General features: G+C 39.2%; 1 protein-coding gene across 1 annotated transcript in view; it reads left to right on the top strand.

Moving 5' to 3' along the window:
- The window catches only part of LOC128150849 (sodium channel protein type 5 subunit alpha-like), a 34172-nt gene extending 23000 nt beyond the window's left edge, over positions 1-11172 (top strand). Inside the window, exons 18-25 of the mRNA XM_052807541.1 lie at positions 107-280; positions 520-627; positions 2338-2616; positions 3247-3300; positions 5072-5209; positions 5838-5942; positions 6357-6627; positions 8063-11172. Of these exons, the coding sequence (XP_052663501.1) occupies positions 107-280; positions 520-627; positions 2338-2616; positions 3247-3300; positions 5072-5209; positions 5838-5942; positions 6357-6627; positions 8063-9261 (2328 nt within the window). The 3' untranslated portion in view covers positions 9262-11172. The remainder of the gene's footprint in view (positions 1-106; positions 281-519; positions 628-2337; positions 2617-3246; positions 3301-5071; positions 5210-5837; positions 5943-6356; positions 6628-8062) is intronic.
- The last annotated feature ends 5094 nt before the right edge of the window (positions 11173-16266 follow it).

Raw genomic sequence — 16266 nt, 5'->3', positions numbered from 1 at the left:
GTGTAAAACACATATTGAATGACGAAGGGGTCTTAATGATGCTAGACTTTCATTTTATAAAGCTCATCTCTGACTTTTGCCATGTATGTATATATTATGATTTCAGGCATTTGAAGACATCCATATAAATGAGAGAAAAAGCATTAAAATTATGTTGGCATTTCTTGACAAAATGTTCACTTTCATCTTTGTTCTGGAGATGCTCCTGAAATGGGTGGCTTACGGCTTCAAGAAGTATTTCACCAATGCTTGGTGCTGGTTGGACTTCCTCATTGTAGACGTAAGTTCTGCCTTCGCTGTTTCTACATGGGTCCTGACACAGGATGTAGAAGCAGAATCACTGATTATTTTCTGGATGCAAAGACAGTATTCTTGCCTCCTTTAATGACGATTTAAGGATATTGCACTTCCAGCACTGAAAATATGGGGAGATTTGTTTTGTTTTGTTTTGTTTTAAACAGGAATAAAGGGAACAGATGTCAGGATACTGCTAATACTTTCTTTTGTCTTCCCATTCAGGTCTCTTTAATAAACCTCTTAGGCAGTTCATTTGGCCCTATGAAATCTCTTAGGACTCTCCGAGCTCTGAGACCCTTAAGAGCGTTGTCACGATTTGAGGGAATGAGGGTAAGATTGAATATAAATTAAAGCCTGACAGTACTAACAAGCATGTAACAGGGTCATAACTCATGTCTGTGTCTTTATGAAGTTCACAAGTCTACCCCAAGTTCAGTTTAGGACCTATAAAATGAATTTTTAAAAGGCACCTTTGCTGCTGCACTCCTCTGTACTTGGCTGCTCCTCATGGACTTTCTGCGAGTGATCAATCCTAAGTGTCGTTGCAACAAAACTAGACTAGGCAGAACTTTGTTCCATTGCTGCTCAGTTCTTGTGTTCCTGTCTTACTGAGGTAGCCAAAATTAAAATAGAGAATAAGAACTGTGAGCACAATTCTCATTTTTGAAGTCTGATGGCAAGCTAATTCAGAGGAAAGAATCACCTCCATTTTGCAGGTTTTTACTGAATTGATTTACAAAAATTTTAGACTATTAAGAGGTACTTTGCTCAAATTATTGTTCCAAATAGACCATTCTTTTAAAAAGCAGAAGTGTTTGTCTACAGAATATTTGCTGTCTTTTTCCACCAAAGGAGCACCTGGAACAATGTGAAGCTGCTGGACATTAATTACTTTTAATTACAAATCTACCCTTGTGCAAATGCAGAGAAAGATTCCCTCAGCCATACGCAAAACACATCCATACACTGCAGTGTGAAACAGTGTGATAACCACAGTGGTATGTGGGCAAAAATCTGGTCTATGGAATATACTCTGGCATGTAAAAACGGATGATAGAAATACATATGGCCTCACTGTTACACCTTTACATGGGAATGCAGCCTCAATGCAGCCGAGATATAGATTGCTTTTGGATATCTTCTGGAAGTGATACTGAAAGCTCTCTGACTGCAATCTTGTCTCTGTGAAGGCAGAGGGAAATTGCATTAAATTAATTAACAGAATGTATCAAAATTTCCATGTCTACAGTCAATTTTTAAACTGGTACCATCTTACTTTCTGTCTTGCTATGCAGAATGTGTGTGACATGGTCTCCAAAAACCTTCACAAAGCTTTTTCATTTTTCTTCTGGTCCATCAAGTTGTTCTTTGCTACCTGACTGCTGAGTTCATCGCCTTCACTGTGAAACTCAAAGATATATTCTCATCATTTCCTTACACTGCCCCATTTTATGAAACAATCTGTTATGTCTTAGCATACACTTAAAACCTACGTGGACATCTTCTGTGATTATACAGCACCTAGCACAGAAAAAGTACCTAACTCATGGTTATAGACCCCAAACACAGTCATAATCCACTAAATATCATAGACCTAACAAAATGCTACTGGAGAGTTATTGCTGGGCCTTTTAAAAACTACTTTCTACAGTCTTAATAATACAGTTCTCTGCACTAGTGCTTATGGATGAATACTTCAGAAATTTTATGTTATAAAAGTTTAAAACAAACAAACAAAACATCCCCCACTCCAAAACCAAGGGAAAGTCATCAAAAGACGATGGACTCATATTGTAGTATGCTTATGTGGTAGTGGCTCACAGCAGCCCCAAAAATATCAACTATTCCTTTGAAAGCCTAAGAGATACTATGGACCTTTGAATCTTTGCTCAAGGTACCCATGCCAGCTGTGCCTAGTATTTACATGGAAAACATTACGTTTCTGTTTGTTGAGATGACTAAGTGACTGCTTATTGCACTGAGCAAATACTTGAGCCCATCTTTGTTTAAGTGTATTTTTCCTCTCCTGTTTCATCCAAGGTGGTGGTCAATGCTCTCCTGGGAGCTATCCCTTCCATCATGAACGTTCTGCTTGTCTGCCTCATCTTCTGGCTCATCTTTAGCATCATGGGAGTGAACCTTTTTGCTGGGAAGTTTGGGAAATGTGTCAATCTGACAGAAGAAGATTCAGAATTGAATGGTTCGATCAATAACATAACAGACTGTAAAATGTATAATAACACAGGAAAAATATTCTGGGTCAATGTTAAAGTCAACTTTGATAATGTTGGCTCTGGCTACCTGGCTCTTCTTCAGGTGGTAAGTGCTGCTTGCCTTCACTAGTCAGTACCAAGTCAGACAGGCTTGACCTCCTGTCAGCTCCTAACTCATCTCTCTGAGTGATGGAAAGGAGTGGTATCATACAGCTTGCTTTTCCCTTCTAGCTGGCTGTTCAAACACCAGTGCTGCTCATGCACACAAATGGAAATAGGGGCAAGAATTAGACCCTGCTGTGATTTTCCAGGTGATGAAGTAAGCATCTGGTGGACAAGTTCTGCTTCAGCCTCCAGCAGGTTCATGAGACTGAGAGCTGGAGTCAATTTCAGAAGGAAATCTGAGGCAGATACTGAACTAATCTTCTGTAATACAGATTTTTTTCAGCCATGAGGTTTGTAAGGCCTTTAGTAGACCATGCCAGTTAAGGTTTGCCCTGTCAGCATCCTAGGACAACATGTTCTGTCCCACCCTAGCAAGGTTTCACGTCCTGATAAGGCTGAGAATGCCTACACATACCCCAGGGGCAAGTTTCCCTAACGTCAGAGCTTGGTGCTATGTGTGTGTGACCATACTAAAGGCTCTTACTCCAGTCAGCGTCATTCGGATATTGCAAATGATGTGAAGACTTTTACACTGAAAGTTCAACACGTTTTCCATAATCTCTCACTCTAGGCAACATTTAAAGGTTGGATGGAGATCATGTATGCAGCAGTAGATTCACGAGAGGTCAGTCACTATATTCAAACTGTGTTTTTTGCTAATGCTACCGCTTTCTACTAAAGCATTACGATTTTTGCACTTTTATATCTCCTGTTTGTGCTAGATCTTTCCAGTGATTATTTTTTTCAGCTGATGTAAACGTTTCATCTATGAATGACTCATAGTAACCTAATTTGTTGTAACAGCAAGTGGGATTCAACTTCAGATCCACTCACCTAAATGCAGTTACCTATACTGTAAGGTCTCTGTGTGAGTTCATCTCCAAGTGCCCTGTATGGTTAATGGAGATCTAGTCAATACGGTCAGAGGGATCTAGGGAGCATTTTAGCTCACCCTGGATATCTATATTGTTCAGCTGAGCACCTCTTTATACTACATTGACTCTACTAATAACTGGATGTGCATCAGCTAGCAGGGGAGTTCAGAGTTCCCACTCACATGGAGGCACCTACCTTCACACATCTTTTATGAAACTCACACTTGGACTAAACCTAAATGTTTTACAGTGACAAAGTTTAAAGTCCACTTCAAAACATAAAACCAGACTTATCAAGAATCGAGCTATTGTGGATAAGCAACCATTTAAAATACATTGTCAGCCATCACTAGTGTACTATTTTACCTACCTTTTACATTGACAGTAGCGTTTGCTGTCTTGTCAGAAGTATCATCCAATATTATACAGGACAAAGTGGTATGTCTTTGAAGGCAAAGAATTTCAAATGAAGAGGATATCTTAATTGGTTATGACTTCAAAGGAATCAGTTTTAAAAGTAACCATACATAAAAATGGGGGTGTTTGTGTTTCAATTTGAAAAACTATTTTTCTTGTTCTGGTTTTGTTTTTATCTATAATAGCCAGAGAAGAAGTTCTTTGCCAAGAAGAAAAAAACATATCTTAGCCCAGATTTTTAATGGCAAGAGCTTGGAATTTGACTGCTAAATAGTTTGCTTGATTTTTCAAGTACTGAGCAATTTACAACTCCTATTCTTATCGGAAGAAGCTGAACTGATGCTTCTGAAATGCTTGTGAAAATCATGTCAGGAATGTCCAATTCAATAACTGTTTCTATGGACTTTAGTAGGCCCCCAATCAGTTGCAAATGGTAGGATTTCAAGTCAGGTTTGAAAATAAAAAAATCCCCACAACAATCAGCTTTTGTAAAAAAAAAAAAAAGAAATTTAAAATAAAAGTAAACCTCATTCACCATTAGTCAAAGACTAAGTTTTACTCTGCAAGTTTTACAGTGCAAATATATCAGTATGAATTAAATTATCCTGTTCTGCAATGATCTAGCAAGAAACTACATAAACAAACATTGTAAAAGAAATGAAATTAATGAGTTGCCATAGTACAAACATGTTGTAGTACTATTATTTTGAGCTGTATTTTCTGGTTAGTTATCTCTCGGGTGTTGTGCCTGGTGAATCATTTCATAAAGTTCATGTTTAATTTCAAAAGGGATGGCAGTCAGCATCTGAGCAATAATGTCCCTGCAAAGTCCTAGAATTTTCATGCATCCCATAGTCACCATATGAATGTTACTTTCTTCCACCATTTCATGCTCCTTCCAAAGGCATCGTATACATAAAATATTTTGTGTTATGCACCATTAGTAGTTTTGAACCATATGAATTTTGTCAGAATTAGCAGTAGGCCTGTAAATATTAGTTCTTCCTGGAATCAATTTGTGAGAGGATTAACAGTATGAAGATTATTCTGAATTGAGCCTGTGTTGTAACTGGTCATTTTTCATGTTGCTTTTCATTCTTGCAGAAAAATGAGCAGCCGCAAATGGAGCACAGCCTATTTATGTATCTCTACTTTGTGAATTTCATCATCTTTGGATCTTTCTTTACCCTGAATCTCTTTGTTGGTGTTATTATCGACAACTTCAACCAACAAAAGAAAAAGATAAGTACATTGGTTGTGCTCCCAGGCACCTACTATCTCTCGAGCAATACTATCTTTAGAGAACAAGGTCCTTGCTGTACATAGAATCTAAAACTTCTATTGGCATTTACAAGAGCATTAGCAATTAAGTTAGCAGATGTAACACCCAGGGTGAGTTTCTTCCTCCTTTCTTTTCCCCTATAACCTGAACACCCAGCTCTTTCCCAACATATCAAAGGCAATGACATCTTTTCTGCAGCCGCTTAAAATTTTGCTCCTTTTTGGGAACTGAGCACAACAGGAGACTCGTTATTTAGAAAGTGGTCTGGTACAGTTGCTCTGATTAGTATTTTGGATATTCAACAAGACCGGGATGTGGGAAGCCAAGGAAAGATTTGTTCCTGTCCAGGTTTTCAGTAGGTCCTTTTTTTCATGCTTTCTGAGCTAGCTGGGTTTCACCCCAGGACTTCTGCTCTGTCAATGTATGGTTTGTGCCACTCTGTTTTTTTGGACACAGTTACACATTTTGAAAAGCGCTAGTACCAGCAAGATGTGAAGAAAGAAAGAATGTTAGTTTCCAGCATTTTAGAATTTTTAACTAAAGCAGTGCTGCTTTCTCACCAAATAACAGTGACATTTCTTTATATACTTAGGTGGGGAAGATATCTTTATGACAGAAGAACAGAAAAAATATTACAATGCAATGAAAAAGTTGGGATCCAAGAAACCTCAAAAACCCATTCCAAGACCACTGGTAAGACTGTCTGAATTCTTCAAAAGGAAAATGCATTGCAAAAGTGCAATTTAATTCACTGAAAAGTGCATATGTTTATATATTGCATATAAATTATTTATACTGTCTTTACATTGATACTCAGACAGTGCTCTAAAGTCAATTGCATGCCAAAAAGTTGCACTGAAAGATTTTACAGGTTAAATATTTATTAAGTTCTTTGCATAAGTATTGTTGGGTTTTACATTCACCTTGGAACTGATTAAGCTGGGAAGGGATTTTAAATGACATTTTTATTTTCTGCTTTTCTTAAAATTCTCTGACTTCACTATAGGTGAGTGACTTTGCAACATAAAAACTGGAGCTGTTGGAAACATGTATGGATGAGTACTCCCTGCTTTCATAACTGATGCCAGATGTACTTTTTCCCTCTAGAACAGATACCAAGGGTTCCTTTTTGACATTGTAACACGCCAAGCCTTTGATGTTGTCATCATGATTCTCATCTGCCTTAACATGATCACCATGATGGTGGAAACCCATGAGCAAAGTGAAACGAAGACTAACATCCTTAACAAAATCAATATACTCTTCGTTGCCATCTTCACTGCCGAATGTGTACTGAAATTGGTGGCTCTGAGGCAGTACTACTTCTCAAATGCCTGGAACATTTTTGACTTAGTTGTTGTGATCATGTCACTTGTTGGTAAGTAAAATTGGTTTGGCAAATTCTTTACTGAATCAATTATTATTCTTTTCAGAAAAAAATAGTTAATATTTATCAACTGCAAATGGATGTTGAAATGGAAATCATAATACTGTAAAGTCTTGAGGAAAAAGAACTAAGTAACCCACCATGATTATACTAAAATAATATGAAATAAGATTTTTTAAAATTTCTGCTATTTTCTTTTAATAAAAGTATTAAAAAAAAAAAAAGTAGCTGTGTTATGTAAAATCTTTCATAATGGTTCTTTAGGTTGTTTTTTTCCTAGTCTGAAAGACAGAATGAATAACCCATCATACCAGCACCACATTATGTGGTAATTTCCATTGTTACAGATTTAGTGCTAGCTACGAAATCTTCAGTCAGATAAAAATTGCTGGGTTTTGTCATCTGTGTTTGTGACAGAGAACTGAAATACAGAGAGAATCTGAAGACTGGAGTTAGATTATAGACTACAGAATACAGTTTCTGGAAATTCAGGCATGGTTGATTGAAAATTAGGGTTCACACTGTGTAATAGGATCGAAAGGAACAACACAAATCTATTAGCTTTTAGTTGAAGGGTTTGCAATGGAAGAATGGTGTGAAGAGCTCTTCTGCCAATTTGAGCTTTCTGCCAATTTAACTATTCCTAGGACCAGTACTGCCAAAATAGCAGAAGGCATTTAGGGGAAGAAAAATACTTGTTTCTTTACTATGACTTATGTTTTGGGCAAGTAAGATTCCAGTAAGAATATGGTACTTCCTTGAGAAATTAAGTTCCTGGAGTGGAAATCCAGAAAAATGTATCCAAAACATCTAAACCTAGAAAAGCCAAACCTCTTCTAGTGCTACTAGATCTGTCATTTTTTCATACAAACTAAAGATAAAATAACATCTATGTGTAGCTATGTCCCTGAATGAACTAAAAGCCATTGTAGAGTGTCATGCACAACTTCTGTGTTCATCACTGGTTCGCTTATGCCTATCTTGACTATATTACCGAAATGATGACCGCGACATTATGATTATATGTAGTTTTCTTAGTTTAACTTTGTAGTGTCTGTATCTGAAGTCAAATTTAGAAGGTAAATTTATAACTTGCACCTGCTGAAGTATTCCTGCAACCAGTGTCAAAGAAAACCATCAGTCAATGAGCGTTGACTGATATGGATATTTGACGTTGTGCATAGAAAGGTGCTTGCCATCCTTAGTGCAACAGGTACTATCTTCTGGTGGCTGAAGAATGTAGTTCATAACTGCTGATTTCTACAGCTGTTTTTTCAACTCTACCTTCTATTAAAGGTTGTTCTGCTAGGGTCTTAGCACACACACATCAGGTATTTTTCAACTGTACAGATATTATCATTTCATCCTACTTACTAATTAAGCAGAAATGTGATATTCTAACCAGTTGTTATCCTTTCTGTTTCAGCCTTACTGCTTTCAGGCATCAGTACAGCATTTGAACATTTCTTACCACCTATACTCTTCAGGGTCATTCGCTTGGCTCGGATTGGACGAATACTGAGACTCATCCGGGCTGCCAAAGGAATTCGAACTCTGCTTTTTGCATTAATGATGTCCCTACCTGCTCTATTCAACATTGGCCTCTTGCTTTTTCTGGTCATGTTCATTTATGCTATTTTTGGCATGGCTAACTTTGCCTATGTGAAGATGGAAGATGGCATTGACGATATGTTCAACTTCCAAACCTTTGCTAACAGCATGCTCTGTCTCTTCCAAATCACCACGTCAGCTGGCTGGGATGGTCTTCTCAGTCCTATTTTAAACACTGGGCCACCGTACTGTGATCCAAATGTAAATGGTATTATAGGCGAATGTGGTAAACCTGCCATAGGTATTATTTATTTTGTAAGTTACATCATTATATCATTTCTCATTGTTGTAAACATGTATATAGCTGTTATTCTGGAGAACTTCAATGCTGCTACTGAGGAAAGTACAGAGCCTTTAGGGGAAGATGACTTTGACATCTTTTATGAAATCTGGGAGAAGTTTGATCCTGAGGCAAGTCAGTTTATAACTTTCTCTGCGCTTTCAGACTTTGCAGATGCTCTGGCTGAACCTTTACGTGTACCAAAACCAAACAAAGTTGAACTCATAGCAATGGACCTGCCTATGGTCAGTGGAGACAGGATCCACTGCTTGGATATCTTGTTTGCTTTTACCAAACGAGTGTTAGGAGATTCTGGGGAGCTGGATACTCTAAAAGTACAAATGGAGGAGAAGTTCATGGCTGCCAATCCATCAAAAAAATCCTACGAGCCAATCTCTACTACACTCAGACACAGACAAGAGGAAGCTTCTGCTACTGTCATCCAGCGTGCCTACAGGAGTCATTTGCTCCTGCGCTCCATAAAGCAGGCTTCTTACCTGTACCATCACAGAACTTGCAGTATTGACGCTGTTGGAGATGCTGCTCCAGAAAAAGAAGGACTTATTGCATCTATGATGGGTGAAAACTATGGTAGGAGTCCTGAGAAATCTGAAACTTTGTCCTCAGCATCTTTTCCTCCATCATACAACAGTGTCACAAGAGCCAGTAGTGGCAATCTCATGGTTGAGAATGGAGAAATTACAGGTAATCAACAATATCCAGACATTAAATAGTTCATCTTACAATGTTGTTAAGAATATTTTAAAATGTTCACAGAAGCTGATATTGTAAACACATGTCAGCTGAGGCAGCCTCCCTATTAAACAAAGTCTGTTTATCACAATCACTTAACTGTGGTAGATGCTAAATCGTAGCCTTTGGCTCTGCTATGTTCAGCTTTGTTCAATACTTACATATGCAGAGACAGGTTTTGGATCTGTTTGATCAAGGGCACTCCCCTGCAAAGCGAGTCCCGCAGTACCTGAGTGCTGTGGTGTATTCTCAGCAATGATAGGTAACATCTGCTGACATTACCCTCGGTGCAAGAAGCAGAGAAAAGCCCAAGCACCAACGGATCTACCAGAGAACAGAAAAAGAATGTCAATGTTAAGATAAATTGCCAAAGGAGCTAAAATTTACCCTTAGTCTATTCCTAATTGGTACTCTCATTATAAACCTGTTAAGCAAATGGCTGCTGGTTTTCTTTTTGGTATTTTTTTTTATGTTTGGGGACCGGTGTACCACAAACATAGCCACTGCATGATCCACAGATATGCCACAGTGTAGTGGAATTCTTCCAATATGATTGGTTTACAGAATAAGTCATGGCATGTATGCTATTGTAGTTGTGTTACTGCAGCTTAATCAAATAATAAATACAACTCAGTATTACAGAAGTTGTACAGAGCTGAGTAAAACCTTGCTTTATACTTTGTCTGTAAGGATTATTTTTTTTTAACCTGGTTTCCTCTGGCAGCGATGCAAAGGCAGCTGTGCTGTGTGTCTATCAGTCACTCCATATCAAATTATGTTTATTACATACTTCCCTCAAACTTCACAGAATGTTTAAGTTTCATGCTCACGTTCGTTCCTGCCAATGTGGTAGAGAAGAGACACAAGCAAACATTTCCAACTGGGGGGAATTGGCAGCATCACTTCAACCACTCCCTTAGACGTCAGAAACCCAGGCTGGGGAGCACCACATGGGCCCCATCTGAGCTGCCCTTAGTCGTGGTGGTGAGCATCATCCATGGCCATGGAATGAGGCCTTGACCTAAGGTAGATGTGTCCCATTGGTGGTAGGAGCCTTTCCCCCTTCTGTCTGTGCTTCTCTGATGGGAGGACCTGTTTTCTTCCTCCTGCAAAGATTAGAAGAAACCAAAGTACGAGTAATATGAACAATTAGGAAATGTGGGTTGAAGCATTTGGGTCTGGGGTTAACATAAGACTAAGAATGTCATCATAAATTCTTCTTCTCATGAAAGTATGCGTGCACATGGTCTCTTACGATCCTGACCACATTTTCCTTATTAAGTTCTTTATCTTTCTTCATTTCCTTACCAGCTTGGGCTTCTCAGAAAAACACATGCCCAAACAGTAGTCAGTCTTTTGTCCTTTGTACATGTACTTTGGAGATACTTCCAGCTGATGCACTTTGCTGTCTAATGACTGTTGTATTATCCTTTGTCATGTACTAGACATAGTCATAAATTACCCTTGACATTCTAATTTCTCATTTAAACTTCAAACATGTTACACGCAAGCTAGTGTAAGATGCTTTTTATTTTTCTTAGTCACAAGGTTGTAGCTGTGTGGTCACTGTTGGGTTTGGCAGGTTCTGGCAAGGCTCAGGTGAGCTTTTCCCTCCACACTGATTTCAGCCAGAAAGGAACCCGGGTTTTGTGACTGAGTGGGACCTGCTGTACGCTTTGCTTGCAACCTGCAGCAAGTTGCCTGCCTTCTTCAACACCCCTTCTCTATGGTGGCAGTTGTATGTCCCATCTTGTGTTGCTTTCTTCTTCTCCTGTCTTTTTCACCTCTTCAGATTGTGAGCTTTTTGGACAGAAATTCTCTTTTACTATGAATGTTAAATTACACCTAATAATGAGACTCTTTTTTCAGTTAATACTGTCTGAACACTGATTGCAAATAAATAATATTTATAGTACCTTTTAATTTCCTCTGTGGTATTCCCTTAGCTTCTCCTAGCCATTGCTGGCATCGTAGCACCTTTAATTAGTTTTGACTAATGCTTCCTCAGATTTTAAGATAGGTGCACAGGGAACTTGTGTTATACCAGAGAAGTCACCAGCTCTGTGCCATTGGGACCCAGGGGACTCTATTCCTTTACAATAAAAAATAAAACTAACAACTACAAAATAATTAGTAAAATTAAATGGGTTTAGTTGGCTAAAATGATTTTTAAGAACCTTACCCAATTTGTGACCCACCACAGTTCAGGACTTGACTACATGGCACTTGTGAGAGGGTGTTTCCCAGCTTCAGACTGTTCGATGTCTGCTTCCCATGATGTCCAGGGTCCGTCGAGTAGTACTGAGCTGCATGCACTGTTCTCATCGATTTGGGTGTGCACCGAACAGCCCTGACGTTGCATCCTCTCAGGAGATTATGTGTTTAAACCCATCCATACCCAAAGGTAGTGCAACTCATTTTTGCCAGTTTGTGTTCCAGGAAGGGGTATTTTTGATTAGAAGAATAGTTTATTGACAGTCAGCTACAAACAAGCCTCACTGAAGTCTGTCTGCCTGGGAAGGCCACCCTGAAGCTGAGTCAGAGCTTCACCAGTGTAGGAGATAAGATGCAAAAGATCATTTGGTACCTTAAATGAACTGTTTATTAGTGCAAGAAATGACAAGTACCCCCTAGGGTGAATTTTGCCTTTTGCAGAAGCCCTTCTGAGTAAAGGTGGTATCGTTTGGGGGAAGGCAAATCTCTTGCCGTGTTCTTTAATCCTTCTGGTTCTCCTCTGAAACCTCTTAATTTTGGATCCTACTGATGTCCATATTAAATTCCTAGTTTCTTGTGATGGCTGTGTGGCAGACAGTCTTGTTTCCAGATAGATTGCTGTCCTTTTTGGTCATACTAAACGATGTTTTATGTGCCTGCCCCCTTTTAGGCACTATTCTGAAAGCATTGCATTAACAGCCCGGTCTCTTCAACAGTTACCTCCTCCATAAGCTATGTATCATTTACAAATTTTACCCCAAATTATTGCATTTTTAAAGAGGTTATTAACAGACAACAAAAACATGGGGGCTGAGAGCTTTTGCCTTTGGCAGTCCATGAGAAACACCAGCTCAATAACATGATGTTTCTGTTTGTTTCTTTGATAGTGATGTAGCGTAATAAATATACCAATGAAAGACATGACAATACCAGAACAACCGTACCTCTCCTCTCTGTAGTGGGCTTGATTTCACTATCTAAAGCACACACATTTTTCACAGGAAATCAAAGTAATGGAAAGGCCTTGAATATTTGCAATCCAATCAAAAGAGTTAAAAAAAAGAAAAAGACTGCATGGAACTAATCAATAAAAAGCTATTTTCTTCAGCAAAAATCAGGACCTGTAGCATAAGATAGACTGATTTTACCACTGGTACTACTATCATTATTAATGGGACTATGCAGATCATTTAGTTCAGTGTTTCTCAGCTCTTGGGCAAATCAATGGATCTGCATGGCATGGAATGCGTATTGCACTTGAAGGAAAAGAGAAGTTTTTTTCCTCTCATTTGCCAGATACCTTTGCAATTCAGCAGCTGTGAATTAAAACTGGACCAAGTGCAGAGAAGCAATACCAGAATGAATAACAATCTATGTTATGAAAAGAGATTCAAGTTTATTTTGTTCAGCCTAGAAATAACAGCTGAGAGGATGCATCATAACTCTCAGTAAATAAAGCAGGTGGGAAAATATGAGCGAGGGAGAGAAACATTTAAAAGACAAATAGAATAGTCAGGGAAAAAAATACCCTGGAAATTAGAAGTGGTTTCTGTTCTTCAGAGGGTGGAGTTGGCTTTGCAGGAGAAGCAGAGGAGCCAGTCTGACCAAAAGGTGAATAGTTATATATTTCTTCAAGGGATTATGTGTCACAGCACTTTCAAGGGGATATGTGACCCAGCAGACCCCTTGGTTCCTGCCTGAAACTCTCCGAGTTTCATAAAATTGACTGGCATCTGCAACAGGACAGGAAACTTGTTGAATGCTTCCTCCTAGTGGTTTTACATCAAAATGACATATTCAAAGTGCAAAAAAAGTTGGGGCCTCTATTCCAACTATAGAGATCGAGCCTAAACAGATAAATAACTGTCTTCTTAAAAAAAGATTATTAGCAGCAAGGAGAGAGCTTAGAGGGAGTGGGACAAAGGGTTGTGCTAAAAGAAAGCTATACTTTAAAGGTCAGAAAATTAAATGAGTGGGAACTTCCAGTGTAAAAGAGAATTAGACCATGAATAGGAAACTGAAACAGTAATAAATAACTCACTGGCTATATAAGAAAGAAGAAGTAAAAATAAAGATGTGAGATGATTGGCTCAAAACGGTGCTGGGATGAGATTTTGGACAGCTTTAGTGTTAAAGGTAATCTATCTATATCTATGATAAAGACCAGGTAAATATTCTCCCTGGTGTTCAATGAAGACGATATTCAATATGGGATTATATTTTCCTTGGCTAACAAGAAATGTTTGAATGGAAATGTGAGTACATCCATGGATGAACACAGAAGGGAATTAAAGCAACGGAGTCGGGGGCCCAAATAACCCCTTTTCAAAAATACTGTTGAGAACGGGCACATGAAACTGCAGATCTGTCAGTAACGATTTTGTGAGAATCTGTCAAATCAGAAAAGGTAGCAGGAAGGAAAAAAAAAAATCCACCCCAAATGTAATACTTGTATTTGAAAAGGAGGTAACAAGCAATTCAAGTGATCACAGACTTGCTAATCTGAACTGAGCATGTTGCAGGGCTGTGGAACACATTTTGAAGGGGAAATAATGAAAGACTTGAAGGAAAGTGGAAATTTGAATAAAATAGGTTTGAAATCTATTTACTAAGGAAGAAGTATGTGGTAGATCTTATCTACTGGTATTCTGATAAACAAAATGTAAAAGGGCAGAGCATAAAGTCTTCTACTGGGGGCCAAATGGGGACATTTGCTACCAGGTGATGGCAACAGCAGAGCACTGCGAAGACCTGGATAAATTACTGAAACAGAATGGTTGTGATATGTAATGTGATGCAATCATGAAACAGAAAAATGCGAGTGAAAATCTATCAGCTGAGACACAGTCCGTGGAGTGCAGGATGTCCTAATGCAATGGGAAGGCATGGGTGAGGTTGCATGGTTAATGATGGTCAAGAAAGAGTCATACTACTCAAACAAGAATTAAGGGCTTCTGTGATAGACAGGGGATTAGAAAGGCTTTAGAAAGAAGCCTGGAATCCTAGATTTAATCCCACAAAATGAAAGTTGAGAGGAGAGACATGACTGTTCCTCAGAGGGGAATAAATGTCAGTGAGGGTTAAAACAGAGTATTGAGCAATGCTTATTGTGAATACAGCCTGCGTCAACCACCCTTCCTCCCAAGTGTATAGGAGGGGTGCAGTTTCCCTGTGGTGAGATTTCCCTGTGGAAGCTTTCCATGATCCCAATGCTACGGGCCAGGCCTCTGGCACAGAGGAAAGCTGGAAAACGCACCTAGAAAATTTGTCACCCATACCCTATTGGTCTCAAAGCACAAGTTGCTCCAGAACAGCAACATCCAATCATCCAAAATGTGTTTGCTTATCCCATCCAGTCGACTGAGATGGTCCCTAACTGAGACCTCATATGTGTTGGGACAGCAACACCAGAAGGTGGAAAGAGATTTTCCTGCAACAAGTGCAAAGTGACTTTTGCAGGAGGGCATAGTGTGCAGCAGAGCAGGCTGGCACGTTCACAAGTCATGTCCAGGACAAGCGTTAATATAATTGCAGGCAAATAGATGCAGAAGCTTGTTGAACAGGTACTGAACTAGCATTTGTGCAAGCTGATATGAAAAGCAGATCCAGAGGGTCTGCTTTTGGATAGTATGAGCACAAACCAACTGAGTCATCTTAGCTCAGGACGCTATAACTATGTCATGTCACCACTGAAAAGAACTGGAAACACAGGTTTAAATGCTGCCAAATATCTTGCAGGTGAGTGTTGGGCTGCATTTGACTAAAATAAGTTGTCCAGCTGGGGTTACAGCTCTTGACCTGAAGACATCACGAAGAATGCCTGCCTCCCAGTAATTTATTTCACAGTTAATTAGCATTACACCTAAAAATCACAAGCCTACCTTTTCATTTAAATTAGCTTGACTTCAGCTCCAAGCCACTGGTTCTTGATATGCCTTTAATGCTACATTAAAAAAATCTTTAGTACCTGCTACGTTCATTCAATGAAGGCACTTATTCACTATCACCTCTCTATTTATTATTTTAATGTGAGTGGAATGACCTCTTAAAGTCTCTCACACAGGCATTTTTCTCATCAATCAAATAATCTTTTGGCTCTTTTCAGTGTCTTCCTATATCTGACCCACCAATGCCATAGCTGCTGCCTGTCATGATTATTATGGCCCTCATAGTATGCAGCCAATTTTCCCTCTCCTGAGACCTGAAGAGCAGGAACCAACTGTCAGGAGCTTTATTGGATGTGGCAGGGAAAGAGTTAACCCATTCAGCCATCAAGACCCAGCTGCATGGTATAAATGATTACGAGGAAAGAAAAAAAAAAAGGGATGAAGTGATTGTTTAGGGCAGAGGTGGATGCTTGAGAGAAGTGTGTCTTGGCTCTGTCAAGGTAAGGTGTGGGAGAGCTGGGTGCTGTTTTGCTGGGAGAAGAAGTGGTTTGAGGACTAGCAGCTGGAGGAAGACTTGGATGGATTTAATGGGACTGGATGATTTTGGGTAAGGTGAGCTTCTGTGGGCAGGAGGATCTCAAGGAGGTGACCCATCTACCCTGGTAAGCCATGGAGTATCTTGATGGTTTATTCTAGTGTCAAACTCCCTGGTGGGATGAGATGACCCTGTGCCATGAGAGGGGCCAGGCTGAGGCTGAGCCAGCCCAGAACACGGATGTCTGGCAGTATGTTGAGGAGAGGCATCTGGGCTTGCTTATCAAAATAATATATGTTTTCACTTGTCTAAAAGAAGAAAATTCAGTCAGTCAGCATATCTCTTCATAA

Source organism: Harpia harpyja, chromosome 1 (genome assembly GCF_026419915.1).
Source record: "Harpia harpyja isolate bHarHar1 chromosome 1, bHarHar1 primary haplotype, whole genome shotgun sequence".
Taxonomy (NCBI): Eukaryota; Metazoa; Chordata; class Aves; order Accipitriformes; family Accipitridae; genus Harpia; species Harpia harpyja.
Note: the sequence above shows the minus strand (reverse complement) of the source record. Positions and strands in the feature narration are given on the sequence as shown.